This window comes from Borostomias antarcticus, assembly GCF_949987555.1.
Source record: "Borostomias antarcticus genome assembly, chromosome: 18".
NCBI classification, from domain to species: Eukaryota; Metazoa; Chordata; class Actinopteri; order Stomiiformes; family Stomiidae; genus Borostomias; species Borostomias antarcticus.
This window is the reverse complement of record NC_140251.1, coordinates 4,910,838-4,925,837: the sequence shown is the minus strand read 5'-3', so window position 1 is coordinate 4,925,837 and position 15,000 is coordinate 4,910,838. Positions and strand designations below refer to the sequence as shown.

General features: G+C 50.9%; 1 protein-coding gene across 1 annotated transcript in view; it reads left to right on the top strand.

Annotated features, from left to right (window-relative positions):
- The window catches only part of shank3a (SH3 and multiple ankyrin repeat domains 3a), a gene marked incomplete at both ends in the record, with an annotated part of 197,232 nt that extends 184,028 nt beyond the window's left edge, over positions 1-13,204 (top strand). The window contains 7 exons of the mRNA XM_084453217.1: positions 1-34; positions 464-487; positions 1,472-1,599; positions 1,886-1,991; positions 2,148-2,680; positions 4,193-6,303; positions 12,640-13,204. The exon at positions 1-34 is cut by the window's left edge and continues 47 nt beyond it. Coding sequence (XP_084309343.1) covers positions 1-34; positions 464-487; positions 1,472-1,599; positions 1,886-1,991; positions 2,148-2,680; positions 4,193-6,303; positions 12,640-13,204 — 3,501 coding nt within the window. The remainder of the gene's footprint in view (positions 35-463; positions 488-1,471; positions 1,600-1,885; positions 1,992-2,147; positions 2,681-4,192; positions 6,304-12,639) is intronic.
- Between the last annotated feature and the right edge of the window lie 1,796 nt (positions 13,205-15,000).

The window sequence follows — 15,000 nt, the reverse complement described above, 5'->3', positions numbered from 1 at the left end:
TCCAAGAGTATGACCGCCGAGCTAGAGGAGCTGGGTGAGTCAGAGGATACGAGCACACACACACACGCACACACGCACGCACACACACGCGGACACACACGCACGCACGCACACATACACACACCTCATAGACACACGCACGCACACACGCACACACACGGACACATACACACACACACAACACAACACAGACGCACACACATACGCACACGCATCACAGACACACACACACACACACACATCACAAACACACACACGCACACACACACCTCATAGACACACGCACGCACCCACACACACACACACACACACCGCTCCCTCTATTTCTCTGCCTCTCTTTTTGCTTTTCCTACAGTCATTTTCCTTCTTACCTAGTGTGTGTGATCTGGGCAGCCTCTGTAACTCTGCTAGCGTCCTCTTGTTCTTCTCTCCCCTCCGTCGGCTCTCTCTGTTTCTCACCAAGCTTCTGCTCGGAGAAGAAGAGGAGGTGAGTTTGAGGCTGTCACCTTGTGCTCTGCTAGCGTCAACGATGATTTAATGCGCCCCCGCGTCAATTTAAGCAGCTTTGATTAGAACAACAGGCACACAAACACGCTGACACACACACACACACACACAACAGTTATCCCGAGGCACTTTACCCTCCATCAACCACTCCCCATGTGAACCCCTCCCCTCCGGCAGGAGGTTGCGGTCCACCAGGACCAAAACCTCTCGACACAAAAGTAGTTTCTGCAACCAGCCTCATCGACAAGCCCCGTGTCCCCCACTGATTGACTCTGCAGCATTGTCAGCATTATTTGGACACAACTTTTGATTGTATTTTGATTGTATTGTGTATAGATTACATTGCATATAGGATCATATTGTACTTTCCCAATTGCATCTTGCGTTATTATATTTTGCACTGTCCTGTCTTTTGCTCTGTCATTTGCCCCGACCTGTCTTTTGCACTGTCCTGTCTTGTCCTTGCACCTTGTCTATTGTTGTCTATTCAGTGATCTGCACCAACAGTCCAAAACAAATTCCTAGTATGTGTGAAAACCTGCGTAAATAAATGTGATTCTGATTCTCATCAAGAGGAATGGGCTTCTATGGCACAAGACAGAGTGACCTTGTCCCCGTCACTGCAGGGCGGCTGTTTCTCCCTCTGTTACTCCAGAACACAGTGCATGGTCTCTCACTCTCTCTGGGCTTACCGGTTTTCTAATAGAAGTTGATGTTGTAGTTGTGAACTGCATGTTTGGTGAGCCGTATGTCACACACACACGCACGGTGTTCTATCAACTCTCTGATATTCTATCAACTGTTTTAGAAAGCCTTTAATGTTGCGATTGTGATTCTGTGTGCCTGGCTGTGAATGGTTATGTCCAATGTAGAGGCCAATGTATTGTAATGTGTTGCAGTTGTATTTACTGCGTGGTGCTGTGCGGTGTTTAAACTGTGTTTTATGGTCCTTCCTCCCCTGCAGAAAGGCTGGACGAGATGCTGGCCTCCCAGGAGCCTCTGATGCGCCCGCAGCCCCCAGAGCCCGACTACAGAGCAGCCACGGTCAAACAACGGCCCACCAGCAGGAGAATAACACCAGCAGAGATCAGCGTGAGCACACGCATACACGCACACACACACACACACACACGTACACACAGGCACGCACACAGGCACGCACACACACACATGCGCATGCACGCACACACACACGCACACACACACGCACGCACATGCACACACACACACATGCACACACACATGCGCACACACACAATTAATTAATTAATTAATTAAGTCCTATCTTAATTAAATTAGTTAATGTTAATTACATTAATATTTAGCTCTTCCTGATATCCTTGTACTTTTGTTCTTTTGTTTTCTTGTATTGTCCCAGTCGTTGTTTGAGAGACAGGGTATGACTCTACATGGAGGTCTTCACCCAGGAATGGAGAGGACTCACATGCAGCTAACCAGAGGCATGTCCAGGACCAAGTCATTTGGTAAGGCCATCAAGCTCTTTGGATAGCTGTTCCACAGTGAAACTAGTTGGCTAGCCTAGCATAGCATATATACTAGACGCTCCTATAGAGCTTAGTTCAGTGTGACTGGAACACCATCGTTTTAACTGTGTACCCTTATGGTCACCGCATGGTCAGGTGCGTCGGAGGAGGACCGCCTGTCTGCCTTGGCCGCAGAGCACCACTTCCCCCGCAGCTCCTCTATGACGGACACCCTCCGAGAGCACTCCCACGCCATCCCTCCTCCCCCCCAGACCGCGCCCCCGCCTCCCCCCTCCCTGTACTACCTGGACACAGGCCCTCCCCCTGCCTTCTGCCCCCCTCCCCCCCCCGCCAGGGTCCACAGCCAGGGCTACGACCCCGGAGGTCGCTCCAGCTTCAAGCCCTCGTCCCTGGACCTGCCCGGGGAGGCCGCCGCCCGCCAGACCTTCAGCCACATGGAGAGGCAGAAGAAGGCCCGCTCCATGATCATCCTACAGGACTCCTGCCACCTACCCGTAGAGCCCACCGACATCCCCCGCCCCTCGGGCGCCTGCACGCCGCCTGAGCGAATCAAACGGAAAGGTCGGGTGATTGACAACCCCTACGCCAATGTGGGACAATTCAGCATTGGACTATACACGCCCACCAAGCCCCAGCGCAAGAAGAGCCCCCTGGTCAAACAACTGCAGGTGGGTACCTGGGTGTACAGTACATACATATAGTGGTACATGGGCATACTGTACACATGTTTTGAGCAGGTGAGGACCGTTTCCAAAGATGCCCCACCATGTCCCTAACCCTAACTCGGGTTAGTACTCTCCCCTGGGCCAACCCCCCTGGCCAATCCCCCTTTCCCTCAAATCATGTTTATGCATGATCAAGCGGCGTGACTGCTGATTAGGGCTGGGTATCGAGTCGAATTTCAAGAATCGATTCGATTCCGATTCACAAGGTTCAGAATCGATTATCACGATTCAATTCGATTCGATTCAATTCAATATCGATTCGGTTAGTGTTACTAAAACCTGTTTTTTTTAGCTGTAACCTTAATTACATGACTGCCAAGTTATGCAACACATCAATACTAGGGCTGGGTATCGATACTGATTTCCAAAAATGAATGAATGAATCAATCATTGAATGAATTAATGAATGAATTAATGAACTATTCATTCCTTCATTTATTCATTCATTCATTAAATCAAATATCGATTTTGGGATTCATGAATCGATTCAGAATCATTTGATTCAGAATCGATTCAGAATCGATTAATCAATTTTTTGAACCCAGCCCTACTGCTGATGTCACTCTGTGTTTTAGAAGACTTTACCGACGATGACTGGGCTAATCGGCTCTCTTACTCTAGACTAATGTGTTCATTGTAAGTCACATTGAATAGATGTGCTTATTGTAAGTCACTTTGGATAAAGATGTCTGCTAAATGATGAAAATGTAACAGCTTTACTGCTGAAATCCAGTCGTGAACATGAACATACTGTAGTACAGTATCTGTAGTAGAAACAAAATGCTCCATGTCAAAAGTCAACCATGATACACAAAATAAGGATAAGTGATTAAATAACTAGACAACGACTCAATAAGCAGTCAACTATAATATACCATCACAGCATGAAATGAAATATTATATTACATTACAGTATGTCCAAAGCCACTTACAATAATTGCATTTAACGTAGGAAAAGCCAGTGTACTACTACTTGCCAGAACTTACAAATGCATACCTGTAATCTAGTGCTGAAGGCAAAGGGCAAGACTAGCAAACTAACAACACTTACATTCCTCGAGAACACATGTTCAGCTGCTCTGTGCAAGGTGAGTACGCAGAGAGAACAGAAGAATGACGACTCTCTCTCTAGGTGGAACCCACCTCCAGCCCGCTGCTGTCAATGTGCGCTCCACTGGCTCCTTGCTCCAGCTGACAGTTTTGTGGGACAATTCTTTCTCGCACTGCGGAGAATTCTTCACAGATATAAGAGCTGAGCCCTCACTTAGCATTAGCACGCAATGAATGCTTCCACATTAGACATCACCGTCAATGAACCGGACGATTGTGTGTGTGTGCGTGTGTGCGTTTGTGTGTGTGCGTTTGTGTGTGTGCGTGTGTGTGTGTGTAACAAAAAAGAAAAGATTTGATAACGCTTCATTGTGTATGTGGTCACTGCTGGTTGCTTCCCCTCAGGTGGAGGATGCCCAGGAGAGGGCCAGCCTGGCCCTGGCCGCCGGACACTCCCGAGAGCCCTCCCCCTCCGGCCGCCACGCACACACGCACGCCCACACACACACCAGCCGCGCGGACTACTACCAGCAGCAGCTGCTGGCGGAGCGTAGCCGCCTGCGCGCCCAGGGGGAGGCGCTGCTCCAGGGGAGGGGCCCCTTCGCCGCCGCCATCGCCGGGGCCGTAAAGGACCGAGAGCGCCGCCTCGAGGAGCGGAGGAAATCCACCGTCTTCCTGTCCGTGGGGACAATGGAGGGGGGGGCGGGCGCCGCCGCCGGCGAAGCCCCCTCCCTCACTCAGTCGCGCTCCGTCGACGAGCGGATGCTGACCAGGGAGCTGGGGCAGCTGCCCCCACCTGCCCTGACCCTGAGGCCCTCGCCCGGCGGCACCACCTTCATACACCCGCTCACGGGCAAGCCCCTGGACCCCAGCTCGCCGCTGGCTCTTGCGCTGGCCGCAAGGGAGAGGGCGCTGACCTCCCAGAGCCAGTCCCCGGCCAGCAGCCCGGAGCCCAGGACTAAGCAGGAGCAGGCGGGGGCCCTCTTCAGCGACGTCCAGACCAAAGAGTCTCAGCAGGGGGCCGTGGGTGCAGGCTCGCCCCCTTTCTCCCCGCTGACGGCCAAGGCAGCAGCGGCCCCCCAGCTCGGCAAAGCCCAGTGGGGGGCGCCTTCGCCCTTGCTGCTCCACCAGGAGATGGAGGGGAGAGGGGAGGAGAGGAAGGAGGAGAGGAGGGCGGAGGACAAGAAGAGCATGTTGATCAGTATAGTGGATACTTCTCAGCAGAAGACCGCAGGACTCGTCATGGTCCACGCCACCAGTAATGGCCAGGCCGTGGGTCTGGGGCCTGGGTTGAATGTGACTCCGCCCCCCCCAGCGGCAGAACCTGAGCCCACCAAACCCTCTAGTTCACGGGCTGTCTCCCCCAGCCCCACGGCCCCCCAGGCCCAGCCCCAACCCCAGGCCCAGGCCCAGGCCCAGCCTGAGGCCCAGGCCCAAGGCCCGCGAGCAGCCAGCCCGGCCCAGGACAAGAGCCTGGCCCAGGGCAGCTCAGAGGAGGATGCGGACACCTACACGGTGACCCTGCCCCCCGCCATGCTGTCCTCCAGCGACGAGGAAACCCGCGAGGAGCTGCGCAAGATCGGGGTGGTCCCCCCGCCCGACGAGTTTTCTAACGGGCTGCTGGCCAAAGCTCAGGCCCAGGGTACCCCCGCGTCCTCGACCACGCCCGCCGCGCCCGCCGCCCCTCCGTCCCCGGCCCCTTCCGCCCCCGTCCCTAGCCTGACCCCCGCGCCGGCCCAGGCTCCTCCCCCTCAGCCACCCCCCGCCGGCGGAGCGGCCGTCTCAGGGAAGCCCTCGGAGCCACTGGAGCCCCCGCCGGTGGGGGAGTCCGGCTCCGCGGCCGACTCTGGCGTGGAGGAGGCCGACACGCGGAGCTCCAGCGAGCCGGAGCGAGACCACCACCTGGAGACCACCAGCACCGTGTCCACCGTCTCCAGCATGTCCACGCTGTCCTCGGAGAGCGGCGAGCCGGCCGACACCCACACCACGCACACCTCCTACGCCGACGGGCAGACGTTTGTGCTCGACAAGCCGCCAGTGCCTCCCAAGCCCAGACTCAAATCCCAGATAGGAGGCAGCAAAGGCCCCGTCACCTTCAGGGACCCTCTGCTGAAGCAGAGCTCCGACAGCGAGCTGCTGTCGCAACAGCAGGCCGCCGCCCTGGCCGCCGCCGCCGCCGGGGGCCCGCCGCTGGGCTCCGGAGGCCTGGGGTCGGGCTCCGTGTCTGGCCTCGCGCCCGCCCGGCCGCGCTACCTCTTCCAGCGGAGGTCCAAGCTGTGGGGGGACCCGGTTGAGCCTCGGGGCCCCGGGGTGGGGCTAGGGGTGGGGAGCCTGGGCAGTCTGGGGGGCCTGGGCCTGGGGCTGGGGCTGGGGGTCGAGGAGGGGGCGAAGCCGTCGGTGATGGGGGAACTGAGCTCCAGACTCCAGCAGCTGAACAAAGACACAAGGTCACTTGGGGAGGAGCCACTGGGGGCGTCTCAGGACCCTGGGAGGAAGTCACCTGTGGCAGGTGCCAGGTAAGAGGACAAGGGGGCGAGGAGTTACTTTAGACAAACATCCCATAATAAACTGTAGACACATTACAGACTAGAGGCAGCATTGCCCCTGGATACCCGCCTTCATACAGTAGCAACATCCACCCAGAGCTGGAATGAGATGTTTCGACTGATGTAATTCCCTGTGAATAGAGCTGAAATAAGAATTGGCGTTGGCATAATCTTTGTTGCTTAATTGATATAAATACTGATTATTTCAGCTTCATCTCATTCTAGTCCTGCGGCGCGAACGGAAACATCAGTCTCAATTAGACTCGACTCTCCCAGAGTTGCTATAGTCATACACTGGCTTAGAAATAGCCACTGTAGCTGTACATTCATGCAGTGTGCTGTGGTCATATGAGATGAGTTGTACCTGTTCTCCTCCAACCTTCCTACAGTATGATCTCCTACTTTTCTTACTGTTAATCTCTCCTATCATTCTCATCTACACTACAGGGCACATGGGAGAGTGTCCACAGGCCACTGACAGTAGCCATGTTAACATGTTTATTCACACCGTTCTGGGGGGCTTCTACACGGATGTAGGAATTACATTATCTGTATCTCTATATTCATTGATGAATATGTTGTGCACAATCTGCTTTCTCTCATCGTAAAGTATGGTAATAATTCAGCTCTATCCCCTGCACAGCCCACTGCAGTGGTAAGTAAGACAGTAGCACAGTAGCCCTAGAGAGCTAGAACATTCTACAGAGTGAGCATTAGCTTCCTTCGCTCCTGCCAAGCGCCCTTGTTAGCCAATCCCATCCCTCCCCCCCTCTGGCACACACAAGAGAAGAGAGAGGGCATAGAACCTATAACAGTCACAACTTGCCACTTCCACTATCCTTGCTGTTTAACAATGCGTACGCGTAGACAAGCACGTATTTCATGGCGCGTTAATTTCTGCGGACCTGCCTGCCCAGCCAAGCGCAGCCAACACTCCAACAGAACGCAGGAGACGCGTGCTACAGCCATCTTTTGTACGCGTACGTGTAGTTAAAAGCAAGGATACCGCGGGCTTTATTAGCCTGAGACTTGCAACAGACAGGACAGTGCACAGTATGTCTGGATTGTGCACAGGAAGCGGTCAGCTCTCTCACACCCCAACGCCGTGAGGAACCTGGGCGGCTCAACCAGAAGCGCTGGACTGTTTTCTTTGTTTTTTTTCTCTGATTCCTGATCTGAAAGTCAAATGAAGTCCTTTGTGTTCCTACAGATGTGAAAAGGACACCGAAGACAGTAAACCATAAGTTTATAGCTTCTAGGGTAAACCAACGTTCATTTATTATCATTTCTTGTTTCCTAACAAGCCTATCAACTAATCCCATAGATATGGAATAACCCTATTATGTACTTTATGCCTTCTTCCTTTCTTATTATCTGAATCACCGTGTCAGTTGTTACCTTGTTTGCATCGTCATCAACCTCTCAAATACAAAATAGCATTCTCCTGTTGTTAAGGATTTCACACAACAATCCCATCCTCCAGGTGAAAATGATCCGTAGTTCTTAAAGATCACTGTACTGAGAACCTGTAGTGGGATATTCGAGGAGGTGAATCAGTACAGCAGTAGACCCCTTGAAACAGCTCGAGTTTCGATGGATCGCCGTTTCCACGGTTACTGCATTGGCCGCCCGTTTAGAGTTCTATCTAGTCAGTAAATTGGTGTTATATCAAATCACACTCAGTGAAAGACTAGACTGTGTGTGTGTGTGTGTGTGTGTGTGTGCGTGTGTGTGTGTGTGTGTGCGTGTGTTCGTGTGTGTGTGTGTGTGTGTGTGTGTGTGTGTGTGTGTGTGTGTGTGTGTACGTGAGTGCGAGTGTGTGGGTGGGGGTGTGTATGAGTGTGGGCATGTACTTGGTACTGGTTCGAGGGTATGCCGGTGCAAACAAGCTAACAAAGGACCCAGCGGCATGCATCTCCCGAGAGCTTTTACTCATCTCTCTCTCTCTCACACACACACACACACACACACACACACACACACACACACACACACACACACACACTCTACCCGGGTCTCACACACACTCTACCCTGGGTTCAGACCTACAACCCTGCCAGCCAGGTCCCACGTCTCAACCTCTTCATCCTCCCTGTGCTCTCCTGAGACTGTGGCCAAGCCCTGGTTCAAATACCAGTCAAATACATCCCTCTCTCCTGAGACTGTGGCCAAGCCCTGGTTCAAATACCAGTCAAATACATCCCTCTCTCCTGAGACTGTGGCCAAGCCCTGGTTCAAATACCAGTCAAATACATCCCTCTCTCCTGAGACTGTGGACAAGCCCTGGTTCAAATACCAGTCAAATACATCCCTCTCTCCTGAGACTGTGGACAAGCCCTGGTTCAAATACCAGTCAAATACATCCCTCTCTCCTGAGACTGTGGCCAAGCCCTGATTCAAATACCAGTCAAATACATCCCTCTCTCCACCGTTCTGTCGGTGTCCCTGATCAATAAGAAATAGAATCAGCAGTTTCAGCATTTTCCCTCCTACTGCCCCCACCCCACTCAATCCACAAGATTGAAAGGATGTATTTTCACGAGTATTTGAACTGCGTCAAACTCTACCCTTCACGGTAATGTTCCCTCCCTGGCCAGCTCAGAGATGCAGTGGGTTCCCCACTTTCACCTGCAGTATTTTAGAATATTCAAGCTCATTTGCTTGCATTTATGTCGCTATACCCTCCAACAAAGTGCTTCTCTATTTTGGACTGAAGTCCTGGATGTAGCCTATCCTAGATGGAGGGGAGTGGAGCTGGCACAGCAGGAGGGAGATTCTGTAGTAGAATAGACTGCGTGGCATTTGGCTCAGATAACCTGCCATATGTGTTGAGGTGCCTCCCCTATGCCCACTAACCAGAAGCAGTTATAGAAGCCTCTACCCTGTCCAGGCTGGCCCTCCCTCTGGCCCTGGCCCTGGATCTAGCCCTGGCCCTAGCCCTGGCCCTGGATCTAGCCCTGGCCCTGGATCTAGCCCTGGCCCTGGCACACTTCAGGCTGTAGCTGAGTCCAGCAGCGCTAAGGGAGGACTGTGCATGCTTCAGCTCACCTGCTGGCCCTAAGGCTCAGTACTGTCCTAGAGGGGTAACACACACACACACGTACTTCTAGACCTACATACAAAGATACACACTGATACATACTGTGGAGCACAGCTCACACACCCTCCCCACTAGTGTTTAGTGTAGTTCTAGTGAGGTTAGAGTAGACATGAACAGCACTATGGCAAGCAAATGTGTCCGTTGGATATTTTATCAATATTTATCAAAATGTCAGAGGGGTGACACTTCACTACATTATGTCAGTATTATGCGGTCATGATGCATATAAGGCTTTATAAGCATGTTTGATTTTTAATGCAGAAAACACAATTGCTTATAAAGGATTATAAGGGCTCATACATGCTTATAAACTATCATGGGTTATTTTGATTCACTTAAAGTGAAGTGTGACCAATCGTGTAAGTATAACATCAACCACCAATCACGGATCTGGACCGGTTGTAACATCACCACTTACAGTACATCATCACCTGAGATGTCACGGGATAGCACTGTGTCACATGATATGTGACCGAGTGGTCCGATTGGTCACCCATCCTGACTATCCAATCAGTATCACACATCCTTCTCCCTTGATCCATCTCGCTGGCAGACTCGCCTGCTGAGGGTAGAGCGATCCAATTGAATAAGATTCAGATTAATATCGCCGCTATTCTTATGATCCTTCTCTCTTTCTCTTTCCCCGTTCTCTCTTGAACGCGCTGTCACTCTCTCCTCACACCCTCTACCGTAAGCATTGCCTGGGATATGGGCAGCATCCTAGTGGCCTTAGCCAACTGAGATGCCGCTCCATCACTCAATGCTTTCCACCTCGACCACTGTCTGTCCATTCAAACTCGCTCATACCCAGCCCCTGTGCTGTAATGTTGTCCATTCATATCCACCATGTACACATGCTGTGTGTGATAGATCTGGCTGGTTCAGAGAGTTGTGGTTCTCGTTTGTTTTTGAGTTTTCCCCTCTGGGTTTCTGTTTATTTCTCGTTTTCTTTTTAAGTTACGTCAGTTTCTGTTTTTCTCAGTGATTGTGTTGAGGATGACATTGGTCCCCTGACTATTCTCGTAGCATGGGCCCTTTCAATTCACCGTGAACAATGTCCACAGCGAGGTGATGTGCAGTAGCATCACGCTCAGTTGGTAAGAATGACCCACATAGTTATGTATTTGTAGTTAAAATGGAAATTGGGTATTATATTATGCTCCTAAAAACTTACTATAGTTTTAGTACTAGAGCATAGCTGGTGTTTAAACATGTACCTGTAAAAGTCAGGAGACGTGTGCCATTCCTCTTTTGTTTATTTTGCTGTCTTTGTATTCTTTATCATTTTGTTCAATGTTCCAGATGTGAATTGTGTGCTCATCTCTCTCTCATGTGGCCTGCTAGCCAGAACTGCTCCTGTTAAGGTTTACTCTGTTGTTGTTGCCATGCCAAATACACACGCCAACCCCCCGCCCCCCAACACACACACACACACACACACGTATCTATATACAGTACAGTACACACACACACACACACACACACACACACACGCCACCCCACCCACCCCCCCACACACATACACATACATGCATAACCACAAATAAACCTGCTGACGATGAGACACAAACACAGAGACAGGCATGGCAACGACAGTGGAGTTGGCTTGAACAGGGGCTAGTTTTGGCTAGCAGGCTACGTCTCATGGACTGATGCTAACATTCTCTCCCATTGCTCTCTCTCTCTCTCTCTCTCTCTCTCTCTCTCTCTCTCTCTGCTCACCTTGCATGCTCCGCCCTGCTGCTCTGATCTGATTGGTCTAGAACTGACTGTGCGCCCAGGAGGGCGGGACAACTGTGTAAGTGCGCATGGAGCTCATCTCATCTCCACCTGCCCCGTTGATTTAGTCATCTCTGTACACCCTGCCTAGCCTTCATGTCCATCACACACACACACACACATACACACACACACACACACACACACACACACGCACACACGCACACAAATACAGTAACAAACACATAGTTTAGACAGAGACATGCATGTATACACTACTCGTGTGGAACTGACTCAGTTCTGCACTAGCTCCGCCCCTCTTGCCTGTCCATTCCTAGACACGCCCCTCATTCTATCCCTAAACCCCACCCCTTAAACCTAGTATGTAGACGCTGTCCAGTCACAGCCCTTAGGCCAAGGCGGACTAGATGTTTGCACCTGTCACGTTCAACAGTAAAATCATACATAGAAGGAAGAACAAAATGAAGAATCATTGTTTTACTGTCTTAGGCAGGTGCAAAATCTTAGTAAAGAGTTGAGTGTAGTGCTGTGTGGCTGGCTTCTGCTCTTCATGCTGCAGTAGACTCCAACGTGTAGCTGTCTGTTCTGACACTCCAGAGATGACGTCTGCAGCCTGAAGACTGACTGACGGTCGTGTTCTTTACTTTCACCTCAGGATCTCCCCTTCCCGTCCATGCCATGACTGTCGTAGACTCATAGAGATGTGACCCTTACTTTCTGCATGCACAATAATCCTGTCTACCCTAGAATACATCATTATGGACACATCTTGAGTGGCTCTGTGTGTGTGTGTGTGTGTGTGTGTGTGTGTGTGTGTGTGTGTGTGTGCGTGCGTGTCTGTGCGTGTGTGTGTGTGTCTGTGCGTGTGTGTGTCTGTGCGTGTGTGTCTGTGAAAAAAAGAGTGAAAGTGATCCTCCAACAAGCTTGTGGAAGCCCAAGGAGGTTAAAATGGACATCAGAGGAAGTAGGCCTTCCATGCTGGTTGATTGGCTCAGACTTCTGATTCTGAGTGTACTTCAGACAAACTTGGCCGACCGAGCCAGGAGATAGGAATACAGATGAGTTCTTTCATCAGATTTTGCTAAAGTAGTTTAAAAAGAGAGAATATGAGAGTTTGAGAGAAAGGGCAGTGAAGAACTGAGAGTTGGGTATTTTGTGAATCACTGAGCCATATGTCAAGAGTAAAGAATTTTAAAAATAAAAAAGTTCACACTGTTTAAGACGAAAACAGTACCTTGCTGTTTCTATTGTTGTTGCTGTGAGGTCTAGAAACTTGCTCTGACTAACGGTCACTAACCCTAGCCTACTTTGATTGGCTTGTTGGAATGAGGGTTCCAAAGACCATGTACTTCTTTTCAAATGAATTTCAGTATAACATTTACCATATTGTTCTCTGTATCTCTCCCTGTGTTAAATCTGCTTCCTCTTTCTTTACGTTTATTCCTTCCTCCCTGCCTCTCCTCCAGACTTTTCAGCAGTCTAGGAGAGCTCCACACCATCTCCCAGAGAAGCTATGGCACCACCTACACCATCCGCCCTGGCAGCCGCTACCCTGTAACACGACGCACCCCCAGCCCCGGCTCAGGCTCTCCAGACCGGGGTGACCCTCTTGGGCGACTCTCAGGCTTCGGCCTATCCACCTCCCCCACCACGCCTCCCCACACCATCCTCAAGTCCTCCAGCCTCAGCCTGCCCCACGAGCCCAAAGAGGTCCGCTTCGTGATGAGGAGCTCCAGCGCCCGCTCCCGCTCCCCGTCCCCCTCCCCCTCCCACTCCCCTGGGCTGGGCTCTCCTCTCCTGGCCCTCCGCCCCTTCCACCAGAAGCCCCTCCACCTGTGGAACAAGTACGACGTGGGGGACTGGCTGGAGAGCATCAACCTGGGGGAGCACAGAGCCGGCTTCCAGGAGCACGAGATAGAGGGGTCCCACCTTCCGGCGCTGACCAAGGACGACTTCGCCGAGCTGGGGGTGACGCGCGTCGGACACCGCATGAACATCGAACGGGCGCTCAAACTGCTGCTGGAGAGCTGACCCCTGCCCTGAGGCAGAGGAAGAGAGAGAGAGGAGGACAGAGAGAGGGACAGAAATGGAGAGAAATACGGAGAGAGAGGCCCAATCCTCTTTTCCATTGGCTGTATTTGTACGTCCCTGTATTTATTTTATTTCTTTTTTAATACAGAATGGTTTTTGATTCATACCCTGCACTAGACATTGCACTGAATTATGGAAGAAATGAACCCTTCCCTGATCTTCTGTCCACATCACTGTAACCAGATTTGATCAGATGAGACCTCTCTGCTTAGGGGAATCGCATGAGCTCCAATTAGAACCAAATCAGACTTTTTAAATTGTATTTCTGACAGAGCATTTGGATTGGCTGGTAACAGCTTAGACCGCCCCCTCCCCCCCTCTACCTCTGTCCCTCCCTTTCTCTCTTGCTCCTGTTCACTGGGCCTCTGAAAGCTTTTACCGTTTGAGTAAAGGACAAGCTCAGTTGCCTTTCAGAATATTTCTACCGAGATCAACGACGGTGCACACAGGACTCTAGACACAGGACAGGCACAGCTCTCAACAGGGGTGCCTCCCCTCCCTACCTGCTCTTTACAGTATGTTTGAGCCCAGATGCGGAGCTCTGCCCGGGAGAGCACAGGAGAAAACTCCTCCGCCCTGGGACCCTCTCTCGGACTGACTGTGCTATCTATTATATTTGGAGAATGTTTAACCAACACTAGTGGCTTTTTTCATAATCAAACAATTTGCTTTGGGTTTCCAAAGGGAATATTAGAGATAGATAGATATGATATATATGTATTTAAATAGCTTTGAGAATTAAAGACAGAACACTGCAAAGAAACGTAATAAATACAACTGTACCTGTCACCTACTGTACTTCTAGATAGTAGGCAGAGAGAAAACTTTACATTTATTCCACCAATAATTTACTCATTTCTACTAATTATATACATATATATATTTGAAAGAAAAAAGTATATAGATATATGAAAATGAAATTTTGTCATATGTATACAACTTTACTAAAACTATTCATAGTATTATGTATAAAATCCATGGTTGATGAATTTATGGTCACCCTTTCCTGAGCAGTAGCATGTCAGTTTGCATCATGTCTTGGAAAGAGAGTTTGTTTGTTTTGTAATCTGTTTTCTTACGGTCATCCGTCATACTCAAGGGCATCCCATAATGTGAGGGCATGAGTTCAGTCGAGTTCCATCCCTGTTGCCTTGGCTACAGACCCCAGTCACCCAAACTGGCACCCTCGTCTTGTTCTTGCTGCTAGACGTCCACCATACTGCTTCCTACCGTGTCTGGTCTCAGAGCCAATCAGACGTGTCTGGTCTCAGAGCCAATCAGACGTACCAGGATAGGGCGGAGGAGGAGATCATCCATAGGAACATGGAGAGAAGGACATAGTTTATCTTTACTGTATCTGGACTTAATAAGAAATACACCTCCACCTCCCCAGCCCCTCAAACACACTGGTGAGCAGGCCGGCCGTCTTAACATACCCAAATGGTAAATGGTAAATGGACTGCACTTATACAGCGCTTTTCCACCTTAGCGGCACTCAAAGTGCTTTACAATGGCCTCTCATTCACCCATTCACACACACACTCACACACCAATGGCGGTAGCTGCCATGCAAGGTGCTAAGCTGCTCATTGGGAGCAATTTGGGGTTAGGTGTCTTGCTCAAGGACACTTCGACATGTGGACAGTCGGAGCTGGGATTTGAACCGCTGACCCTTCGATCACTGAACTCCGACCCACAGCCGCTCACACCCGTCTGTCTGCAGCCACCAGGCTCAG